This window comes from Alosa pseudoharengus, unplaced genomic scaffold (genome assembly GCF_046254945.1).
Source record: "Alosa pseudoharengus isolate Yale_2024_CS ecotype anadromous, Long Island Sound unplaced genomic scaffold, YU_APseudo_1.1 YU_APseudo_1.1_scf_17, whole genome shotgun sequence".
NCBI lineage: Eukaryota > Metazoa > Chordata > Actinopteri > Clupeiformes > Clupeidae > Alosa > Alosa pseudoharengus.
Genome location: NW_027468640.1, coordinates 19,283,185 through 19,295,411, shown reverse-complemented (window position 1 = coordinate 19,295,411; position 12,227 = coordinate 19,283,185). Strand labels below are relative to the sequence as shown.

At 39.2% G+C, this 12,227-nt stretch overlaps 1 protein-coding gene across 3 annotated transcripts in view; it reads left to right on the top strand.

Annotated features, from left to right (window-relative positions):
* LOC143127377 (centromere/kinetochore protein zw10 homolog) overlaps nt 1-11,835 on the top strand; it is a 61,643-nt gene extending 49,808 nt beyond the window's left edge. For 2 of the 3 annotated variants that reach the window (XR_012987579.1, XM_076288849.1), the window contains 2 exons: nt 10,452-10,508; nt 10,634-11,835. Coding sequence is in view for 1 of the 3 variants with exons in the window: in XM_076288849.1 (XP_076144964.1) it covers nt 10,452-10,508; nt 10,634-10,648 (72 nt within the window). In the remaining 2 variants the exon portion in view is untranslated. Of the gene's footprint in view, nt 1-9,697; nt 10,124-10,451; nt 10,509-10,633 lie in introns of those variants that run through there. The other variant, XR_012987578.1, reaches the window with a different exon arrangement.
* The last annotated feature ends 392 nt before the right edge of the window (nt 11,836-12,227 follow it).

The following is a 12,227-nucleotide window of genomic DNA, read 5'->3' as shown; positions in this document are numbered from 1 at the left end:
CTGTACATCCATTCTGCGAAAATAAATCATATTAATGAATTTGTCTCCATCTTCTACTCCATCCCCCACTCTTGAAACGTTTGTGTATGCTTGTTTGGAATGTGTGTTTGCATACATTCCGCACACAAAGTAGCCTACTGGCGCTGCAAAGGTGAATAGATTTGTTTCTGGGCCAAAAAAATTGTAGCATTGTTATAAAACCTTTAAAATCTCTAAACAATCACAAGTAGGGCAGTTCATCACAGTCCATCCATTGCAACTGGACTGATGAAAGGTACACCTGTAGGCTACATTGTATTTGGGAAAAGCAGAAGGTAGTAGCATAATGTATTTATTTATTTATTATTATTTTAACGGGCAAAGTTGAAGAGTTACTGTCCATTATTGTTTGTGCAAATAATATGCTGATTCATGTTCCCTTGCATTTTGCAACTATGAGGTCCATGGTTAAGCTCAATCTTTTGACGCAATCTTTTGATTTTCACCCAGCCTAGTCCATGGTAGGCGCCCGATAGAAATATTGTTTAATTTTGCGATTGAGATATCCACGCACTGGCGCCCCCCCTGCGACGTGTTCGCCCCCCGGTTTTAGAGCTATTCTAAATGCAAAAATGCATAGAGGGAGTTATGACAAAACCGTGACTGTTAACAAACTATAAGCTATATAAGCTAGGCCCTATGCTAGGCCTATTACACAACACAAATTGTCACTAGGCTATGCTGGCGACCCAAATAAAATCTTCTTTGGAACCAATGGCTTACACCTTACAGTATCAAGCTGCCACCTCTTGGCGAAAAGTTAATAGTTTTGCATATCAGTATTAATACATTTCACGTAGCTGTGTGAATCACGGAAAGGGCGAATTAAGTGGACACTTCTAAATGGAACCCAACCCACTGTACAGTAGCTTTCTTCATTGTTTGGATACTTCACACACACGTGTTTTTTAATCGCATAGACTACAACTACCAAGCTGGAATCAAAGCACATCGACTCCCCCCTCACACCCTAAACACGCACTTCGAACAAACAAAAAGCGCCTCAGTCTCACGGAATAGCCATAGGCAAAACTGTATCTGACCGGTGTAACGTTGGTACTAAATCATCCATCGCAAAGAATGATTTTTGTAGCACGTGCAACAAATATGTGTAGGTACAGCCCTGCCCTGAATACATCTCAACGTGCGCTCTAAAACATCTGGTTTAAATGGAGATGTAGATCATCACGGGTGCGTTAATAAATCTACATTGTGGCGAGTTGACACAAATTATTCACTTTGACGAATTTATGTAGTTTCAGTTACTTTACTTTGAGCCATGCTCTTCCTTACTTGAATCACCTTTGAAAATAGAGGATTGAAGTAGCCTATGGGTGTTTGGGAATGAACGTTGACTCAGATGCTTTTTGAGACCTTGAGCAGAAATGTCCCAGCCCGGTGTTTAGGATGCATCATAGACAGGTTATCTTTCAGGTAGCCTATATATTTTCCATCAAAAAACCATCACGTAGCGAACGTGTTGTGGCTAACTCACTTAGCTCCTGTTAGTAGCCTAGGTTATGGTCATAAGCAAATGAGATGACAGTCGAAAGATACAATTAGTGCTGTTATCGATTTGGGTGAATGGGAATTACATGTCATGCAGAAATCATCCTACCCTTAGACGTTCTCTGCGGTAAACTACTGTAGCCTACAGTCTTGTCCTTGTAGGAAGCGTAGTGTCTTTCCAACCCACTTTAGATTAACTTCCAACAAAATTACGTCTCACTGCAACGATGCGCCATCTAGTGGACAAACGACTACTTATCGTCAATACTGGAAATGCAGCCATGATGATGATGATGATGAATATTTATTATTTTGGCTTTCTTTTAATCCTACTGAATTTGTAATTATGTATCGGCCGTTCTAATACCGATAGTATGTGGGTGCCTGTGTGTGTGTGTGTGCATGTGTATATGTGTGCACCACCATCTACAGGCCAATGAGTGTACAGTCACTAAATGTACACATAACTTAATTTTTTAGACCCCCCCATGGATGAAATTCTACGAAACTTGGCATACCCCCAGAGAATGTCAGGTTAATCATACACATAAAATTTGGTGCAGTTCTGAACGTCTTTACTGAAGAGAGGGGCGATTAAAGCAGAATGATATTGCATTTTCATTTTTTACCGGGGGGGTGCAAATCACAAATGAGTGATTATGGGCTAGGTTGATGTGGGCCCTTGAGACCAACATACCATAAAAAATTCTTCATCCTCGGTGCCACGGTTCAGGTAGTTATTTAGGAAAAACTGCATTTTTTGGGTTTCGGGGGGCCATAAATTACCCACCAAATTTCATGTGCCCCGGTGTTTCGGTGCCCCGGGTATCGTTGACCAAAGTTTCAGGAAGTAGATGACGGAAAAAAAAAACAATCCCTAAAAAAACAATCCCTAAAAAAAAGACAATCCCTATATGACCGCTTCGCTAGCTTCGCTAGCGGCGGTCATAATAAGTAGAAAAAGTACCATCTTTCAGAATAGATGTGTTCAATCTCCAATATTTAACTCCACTATTTACCCCTTTGAGGGTGAGGTCCAGTATGACATTGGCATGGTCAGAAATTAAAATACTGCCAATAGAGCAAGCCAAAACTCGGAGCAGAGAAAGCCCTGACAAGAAAAAATAATCAATTCTACTGTGACAGCCATGAGGAGCAGAAAAAAAAGTGTATGCTTTATCTGCGGGGTGAATCGTTCTCCAAACATCAGCTAGTCCTAACTCTTTATATTACTGAGTGCTTTGGTTTGTGGAGATAGAGGCATAGCTTTAGGGGGTAGTCTATCAATAAGTGGGTTTAGTATACAATTAAAGTCGCCACCCACAATAGCAATATCTGACTGAATCACAGAAAAATCTAAGAATACCTTTGTTATGAAATCAGAGGGGTGTGCAGGAGGGTAATACACATTCAGAATAGAGATAACTGTACCTTGCAAAACACCCTTAACAATAACATATCTACCACTTGTATCCTTAATACAGTCCAGTATTGAAAATGCCAAATTTCTTCTCACTAGTATAGCCACTCCTCTGCTACTTGAGGTGAATGAGAAGAACACCTGATTAAAACCTTCTCTTTGCAATTTCAAATGTTCTGCATCATCCAAATGTGTTTCTTGCAAAAGAGCTATGTCAATATGTTCTTTTTTCAAAAATGATAGCACTTTTCTCTTTTTAACAGGATTATGGACCCCTCTTATATTCCATGTACATAGACGTAGTTTATCACATGCCATACTGCCTAAATTTACCTTTTATATAGAAGGAGCATCTCGACATGAATCCCAAAGACATGACACCATACATGTACACACTGAGCCAAAAAACAAAAACAAAATAAAAGTAGTATTGTGAACAAGAACTATAATACAGAAAAAAACACATGAAGCCCAAGAGCTTAAGGGGGTTGTCCCTGCCACTTAACCTGCAGGGAAATCTTAACCTTTATCCAAAGCAAGCTAAAAGAGCTTGCCATCCCATCCTCCATACTAAACATAGGGTTACCACACGTTCTGGTTTTCCCGGGATTGTTCTCTTTTTTTAATGTCTGTCCCGGAAAATTGATAATCTTTCCCGGGACACCAAATGTCCCGTTTTTTGGTGCAAAGGCACTTTTATTATTTTAAGTATTCCCTAGTTTCACTTTCAATAAAACCTACGTTCCGCTCCTGCAATCCTACTATTTTTCTTAAGTTATCTTCGTATCCTGCTGTCGGAGGCAGGCATGCGCTTATTTGATTGGTTGTAATGCAGACCTGCGAAACGAAAGTTTACCTTAACCATCAGCATAGCAACTACCGGCCGCGCGCAGCAAGCATGTCCAAGAGAGTGAGTGCGTGCGGGTAGGATTAGATTGGAGAGGGTAGCTTAGCCTAGTAAAAAGAAAGGACATTTCAGTTCGTTTTGGTTTGATAAAATGGGGCGCGAGACGGAGGAGGATATAGGCCTACAATCAAAGTCAGGGCCAGCGGCAAAGAAAAAGAGATAGTCTACACGGTAGGCCTACACAACGCCGACAGGGTGAAAATGGGTAACTTTTCGGAGTGGGTAAGCTAACAACTTAATATTATGCATAGGCTAGTATTGTTAATGTTTTATGGATTAGCCTTAGCCTATATCTTAAAAGAGCTGGTGAAAGGGCATTATAAGAACCGTTTATACTCGGCAACCTTAAAGTGACAATGAATGCACCATTTATAGTTAAATAACATTAGCATGAGTTAATAAATTATTATGTTAAACCAGTAATAGGCCTAGTATAATTAAAGGCATTTAACATTAATCAAAATCATAACTTTTTTTTTTTTTTTTGGGGGGGGGGGGTCGGCAATGAATGTCCCGGATTTTCACAAATCAAATGTGGCAACCCTAACTAAACAGTAGAGTAGACCTATCATTAAACCACAACACTCTGTGGTGGTAACTAGCTAAAACAACAACAAAAAACATACACTTCAGCCTACTCACAGCGGCTATTGTGTGCTGCACAAAAAGGATATGCATCTGCATAGCAATCAAACAGGAGTTCACATACCACATGAAACTTATCAGGATCTGAGTCCGGGCCATGTCACTCTGTACCTTTGCGTCCTTATTCTAATTACTGTACCAGCAATTCGGCGTCTTCTGGTGAATCAACCCTTTTCTGCTTTCCATCCACCGTCACCCTTAGCCGGGTAGAGCAAAGTATAATCCACGTTCATCTTCTTTAGTCGGATCTTGGCATCATCAAATGCTTTACGCCTTCGAACTACTTCGGCCGAGTAATCGTTGAAGAAGGAGACAGGTCTTGTTCGGATTTGCGAGAGCCAAGCCGACGTGCAGCCTCCATGGCACGTTGTTTATCCCGAAAGTTGTGAAACCTCAGTATCAATGGTCTTGGACGCTGGTTTGGGCCGGGCTTCGGTGCCAGGGATCTATGAGCCCGGTCAAGCTTCAATCGGCCGTCCTTCGTGGTCATCTGAAGATATTCAGGAATCCATTTTTCTAAGAATTTCACAGGATCTGGCCCTTCTGCGTTCTCCGGTAAGCCAATCACACGTACATTACACCTGCGACCTCGGTTGTCCGCGCATGTCACGCACTTGCTTCTCAAGAAAGACTATCTTAGCTTCCGATGATGTTGCCACAACTTCAACATCAGCTTTTCAGCTTCATCTACACGCAAAAAGCAATGAATATCAATATGTTTTATATAGAGTCACCACACTGCCACCTGTGGTTGTATAGAGTAACCTGTGGTAGCTCTATACAAAACATATTGATGTCAATGCATGGTGCATTTTGCCCATGTTCAGGGTGGAAAGTGAAAAAGAAAGATTTGCATAAGACAAGTCAAATTGGTGTTTTTAAAAAGAAAAGATCATGGAGAATAAAGAAAAAATCTTTCGTTTAAAAAATCTTTGTATATTCCCACAAGGTGTTTGGGTGCTCTGAAAATGAGAACCAAAATGATTTTTTAGACTTGTAAGGTCTGCTGTTCAGACCCTGAAGGAATTTATTTTCTGGTTATTGTTTTTTGTGAGAGTGTTTCTACTTATCTCAGTAAGGAAAATAAATCAAGAGCCTATGTTGAGTACAAATATGTCTTCTGAAGGCTTAAACAGAGCCCAGCCAAAAACTCCAATAAAATTTGTATCAACTTTGAGGGACAGCTATGACCATGCAGGATTATCCAGACCAAATGTGATGATTTTGCTACATACTATTCCTATTTATGTACCAGCATGCAAAATTTGAGCCTCCTACATGGTTTAGTTATTGCGCTGTGGGCTTGTGAACTTTGACAAAAAAAAGAGGCCGAATAAAATCGACACCCCCCTCCCCCTGTGAAACTGGCTGTATCTTGGAAAGCATTGATCTTACATAAGAGTAATTTTACAGTGTGTCTCCTGGGTAACATAGGTACACCTGGTATTTTTTTCAGAATTTTTTGAGACCTAAGTGCGTGGGCCCTGGTTGAATTGACGTGGAATAACCCAATAAAGATTCATGAATTGACAATCAGGGCTTTGAACCGATTTTTTTTCCCAATCGGTTCGTTCCGAACAGAAACGGAATTATAACGTTTCCGGTTATGAGTTCCACCAATAAATTGACGTTCCCGAACCGGTTAGAACAAAAAAATACTGTTCCCGGAACAGTTAATTTCGTTCCTGTCAGCTGTTTAATGCTATAGAATTATGTCACATCTTTCTCATCCAGCTTAAACCAAATGTAATAATATTACAAACATTATTACATAATAATAATTATATTATTAATAATAATAATAATTAAATAGGCCTACAATTATTTCAAATGTGTAGTTTATTGTTAAAAGAGAAAATTTCCACACAAACGTAACGACATTATTAAGACACATGGTTATGTCACTCGGGCAACAACAAATTGCAACTGTCGGGGGAAAGGCCATCCAGTAGGCCTAACCAGGGGCGCCTGCAGGAATTAATGCTATGGTACACACACCCATCACCCCCCCCCGCAAAAAAAAATCACTCGTGAACAATATTTGTCCGTTTTAGGTCCGTGCATTGGTCAGCAAAAAAGTAGCCTACATAGCATAACAACATCCACATGCAATAATACAACGACAATGTCTACAATGACCTATTCATTTGGACAACTTGATACAGCCCTATACAGGCTAAAGTTACCTTTAGTTTTGTTCTAGCGTAACGTGACGTCTGGCTTTAGCGCAGTCTAACGTTCTGACAAGCACACCAATTGCCTACCTTGCCCATCTGGAATAACTCCTAGCTTTGCTGCCTCCATCCTTTCTGTTTTCGTTGTTTAAACTTGTGATATCCATGATGAGTATTGAGTTAGTGAATTAGCTCAACATTGTGTGCTGATAACCATATATAGATAGCCGAGTAAAAGAAAACAACAAGTAGCCTATTGCGTGTCTGCGTGCGTATTCTCTCTCCTGCTCAAACAAAATGCGTGCACGTTAATTTTGATAACGTGTTCACTAACTTTACGTATTAGATGGTAAATAGCCCAATGGCATGCAGCTAAAGGGATACTGTGCATATTTGGGAAGGTATGGTAGGCCAATTTGGTGTGAATACACGCACACAAGGGAAATGTTCTGTTGTTGAGTAACGTTAGCTTGATGGTACGCACAGTGCGTACGGACGTACACCTGCAGGCGCGCCTGGGCCTAATGTTCGCTAGTCCATTATTAACGTAGAGTCGACAAATATAGCTATTGATATTGTGTTTGGAATGAGGATTAAGGATGGATCGTAATTCACCTCTTATTTAAGATGTGGAGTGGAGACTTTGTAATCCATCGCTCTCTCTCCATTCAGTCAGCGAATGTCTGATGTGATGTCACACAGGAAGTGAACCTCAGCCGTCATGGTAACGTGCGCAGGAAAATAATTACTTTTTTTTTTTAGTTAATTAGGCAACGAAAACTTTGAGGAACGAAATAAAACCGGTATTAACCGGTTACCATTATTTTAAATAAGTGTTCCTGTTCCAGAACATAAAAAATAATAACGTTTCCGGTTTCGTTTCTATTCCCTGTAAAATACAAAAAGTTCCCGGTTTTCGTTTTCGTTCCTTGAACCGGTTCAAAGCCCTGTTGACAATATTATAAAGTGTCTTCCATTACTGCAGGTAAGAATAATGACATAATGACTGATTCAATTCATACATAAATTGTAACTATTTTTGAACAGAGAAAGAAATGAATATAAACTAAAGAAACATAGTTTACCTACCCCATGATCACAAGTATGGAAATAGTCTTATTCACCTATTCACCTGTAAACAACTGCACATGCCATCCCATAGGAGTTATGAATCTTAGAAGTTGGATTTAAAGACTCATTTGGCTAATTTTGATACTCTAAAAAAAATTCAACATTCAACGTTCATCAAGTCTTGGATACTGAAAAACCAACTCTTCACTTAGGAGTGCTGGTCGTCAAGGAGTGCTACTTCACTTTTTCTGCCAAGCAGGTGCACTTCGGCTCAAGGAAAAAAGTCACTTTAAGATATGGCTAAACTCAACTTCAGTAGTGACTGTGGTTAAAGTCTTGCCAAAGATCCCAAAGGCACACTGCTTGATATAATTAAAAAGCCTTTAATATAATTAAAAAGCCTTTAATATGATGGGCTGACGCGTTGCGACTACTGTCTTCTTCAGAGCCTAAACACTGACTAATTCCCAAGTCCCTATAACAAAGAGGAGGTTCAGGCAATTAAGTAGGACTAAGTGGCAGGTGCATAGACTCCACCTATCAATCAGTTACTGGTGCACCATGTCACACATAAAAACATCATACACACATCAAGTTAAAAACAATTATACTACTTATGAGGACTACAATAATCACTTCATAAGGGCTACAAAAACGGTTCACCTTGAAATATTCAGTTGAGCTTAGAAGAGAATGGAAAAATAAGCATTACATATAGGACAAACTATGTCTCCCTCTTGTGACCATTTTGTACATATTCTTCTCAAATATTTTAAAGATAGTTAACATTGTAAACATTGAATCACCTATATTCAGTGCTCTGAAGAAGACATACAATATTACAGTTACAATTAGCAAATATTAGAATGTCTTTATAAAAAGGGGGTATCATCAAGTCTTGTTCTGTTTCAACATGCTTTCTGACAAGGAGTCTGAAGATAAAACTAAAGATCAGATTGTTCTGGCAGATGACCTTTCTAAGAGGGGATACAATAAACCATAAATGATGTAGAGTATACTAGATGAGGTCTGAAGGATTTAAGTATGATATTATAACATAGCATTCTAAACCCATACAGGTGTGTCATCTTGTGAGAGGGTGAGTACACATCTGCCAGATTTATTTATTTATTTATTTATTTCACATTTTATTTATTTATTTAACTTTTTATTTATTTATGTAATATTTTATTTATTTATGTAATATTTCATTTATTTATTTAATTTTGGCACAAAAAACATTCAATAGCCAACGTCCAGTAAGGACGAATACATGCTTGCATGGGGTTTAGGCAGAGACTTTCTAATGAGGAGACACAGCACTCAAAAAATCCTCCATTGAAATGCATGAGGTTAGTTTGCAATGCCAATATGGCAGTTGTCTTCACATATCCCGCCCCTTCCGCAGCAAAAAAGTTGACATGTGAATACATTGTGCCAATCATGGTGTTTTGTGAATACATCGTGCCAATCATGTTTTGTGATTTTGCCGCTGGAGCAAGGTTGGTGTTGTGAAGCCTTGCGCACGCGCATATCTGCCCGAATAGATGCCCGATTAGTGCCCAAAAAGTAGGGTGACCAGACTTGTTGAAACAGTTAAAACGAGGCAGATATGAAGAGGCATTGCAACAATGTTTACAGAGATATATTGTAACGTTGGCTGCAAAGATTTTGCAGACTGTTACGATTGGCTGACACACGCGTGCACACACATATTATCGAAATGATACGCCGGATGCTTTAGGCTACAGTCTTTCTACATGGGTTTAGTTAATGATCGGGCTATAATAAGACCACACTTTTACACACATTAAAATCTAGTTTGATTCCACATCGGTTCCTCTGAGTCTGCGTTTGGGTCCAATCTGCAATCTTGGCCTGCTGGCCATGACACATATACCACTGTTTGAGGTAGAGGCTTTGGAGAGAGCGAGAGGGTGGTTGGTATGTTAACTAGTAGTTTGCAGGTAAGTTAACCTTAAACAAAACTCTTTCAGACACTCATAGCTGTCCATCAAATCTCATTATGACACTTATTCCATGTTTCAAAGCATGAAATAAATCATGGCAAGACAACAAATGCTGCTAAGTTCCCAACTAACTTCGATCCTCACAGTCAATAAGGAGTCAAAACAGAAAATGGTTTATATAATATATCTCACCTATTGTGCTCTGCAGGTTGGGATTTCACATGATGTATTGTTATTACAAGATGACTCATGTAGCCTGTATTTAAAGGGTGTGGCATCTCTTAAAATCACTGACTAATGTTAGTCCCATGACAACATCTTACTGCTTTAACTTACCACGGTAAAGAGATGTGTTCACTCCTATTTACTTCTCTCTTTGAGCTGGAAGGTAATATAATATCTCTATGTATTTGTATATTAATGTGTTCTAATATTATCTGACAGCTGACATTCCAACCTTAGAATTCACTTTAGAAATAGTTTTGCCTGATGACAAGCCATTTTGTTTTCTAGGGGTGTGCATGCCTTGCGTAGTGTTAATAGCATATAAATAAGCACAAGAATGCAAAGTGGTTTTGTGTAAAACTGCATTGGTTGTGTCTGCAACGGCATTTGAGACATGATGGTAATAATGATTATGGTAATTTGCATTTTTTTATCTAATTGTGTGTGTTGTCTCTGACCTTTTGAATTGTATCCGGCATGTCATTCAACAGCACCTGGATAAACAAGCCCTTCAGCTTGTTAAGGGAAAAGTAACTAATCAATGGATGGTAAGAGAAAAATAATTCTGTATTGGTAAACTTTTATGAGAGCCAGTAAGATCATCATTATTAATATTATTATTATTATTATTAATATAATGTTGTCTACATTTATGTACCTTTTATCACACCAGGCTATGATGAATTGAGGTTTGTACTCATTGGTAAATCAGGACATGGTAAGAGCAGCACTGGAAACACAATCCTGGAAGAAGATAAATTTCCTGTATGGTCAGGTCCAAACTTCATAAGGGATGTACCTGTGGCTGAAATGGCAACTATCGGTGGAAGAGCAGTTAAAGTATTTGACACACCTGGACTATGTTCACCATCTGAGTATCCTGAATCTCTAGAACTTGGGAGTGCCGAGTACCTGACTGAGGTTTCACCAGGACCCCACGCCTTTGTACTGGTTAAAAGTGGAACGATTTACAGAACCTGAGCTAGAAATGGTGAGGAAGTTCACAACATCACGTTTCTTGGATTATGCAGTGGTTCTTTTCACACATGGTGATAACTTGGATGACAGTATGACCATTGACAATTTTGTTGGAGAAAGTGCAGAACTTTCTGACTTGGTTGAGCAGTGTGGAGGCCGCTGTCATGTGATCGACAACAAATTCTAGAATCAGGAGCATGAGTACAGAAGCAACAGGGTTCAGGTGGAGAGGCTGCTGAACACTAGACAATAACTAGACAAAGACAATGGCTGAGAATGCAGGCTATTACAGTGATCCAGTGCTTCAGAGCGTGGAGGAAAAAATACAAAGGGAGATGGATAAATGGAGAAATGAATATGATATCAATGCAAGAGAGGCTAGACATGGTGCAAAAAGAACAATTCTGAAAGATCTAAAAAAGAAAGGTGCCTTTAATAATGGAGCTTTTATTACAGTGGGTCTAGTAGGTGCAGTCTTAATAGGTGCATGCCTGATGAAATCCACCCTCTGATCAAATGTCATTATGTGTATACATCCATATGGGAAAATTAAAAAGAATACATATCAACTATGGAATAAATTAAATTCACACATTTTCCAGGAAATAGGTGACTATTAAAATTGTCAACTGCAGCTACATTGTCTTATGTATTAAACCAAATACGGGTCAACTAAAAAAACACAATAATTGGTATTTGGGGCACAAAGAAAGTTGAATATATGCAATATAATGTTTACTCAGTTGTGTGTTATATTCTGTGTATAACCATTTCAGTGTGATCCATAGCATGTCTCTTTTGGGTGGTATTGCTGAAATACGAGTACACACTTAAAAAAAGCCATCAACACTTGTTTGTATTTTGTTACAAAATATATATAAAAAAGGATACAAACTATTCTTCTCATTTGTATTGCATTGTATTACTCTCACCACTTCAAATAACATGTTGAATTGAAACAAATTGCGGCTTCAACACACTTGAGAAAGTTCTCGAAGGGTAGTACTGGAAATTTGTAAACTGAGTTCTAAAACGCGAACCTCAGAGACTTTTGTCTGATAGTTACGCCCACGTCAAAGAACGCGTCTTTCAGATCTAGCATAGCAAGCCAGTCGTGCTGGCGAACGCTGTGAACTATCTGTTTGTGTGTAAGCATACAAATTCTTTTGCTGAGGCGTCGGCGGAAGGCCGAGGCGCTGCCGGATCTCTTACAAGCGTGGGGAGGAGGTTGCGGAGCGCTGCCAAGTCCTTTTGGGCCGACTCAAGAGGGCTTTTCATTGTACACGCAA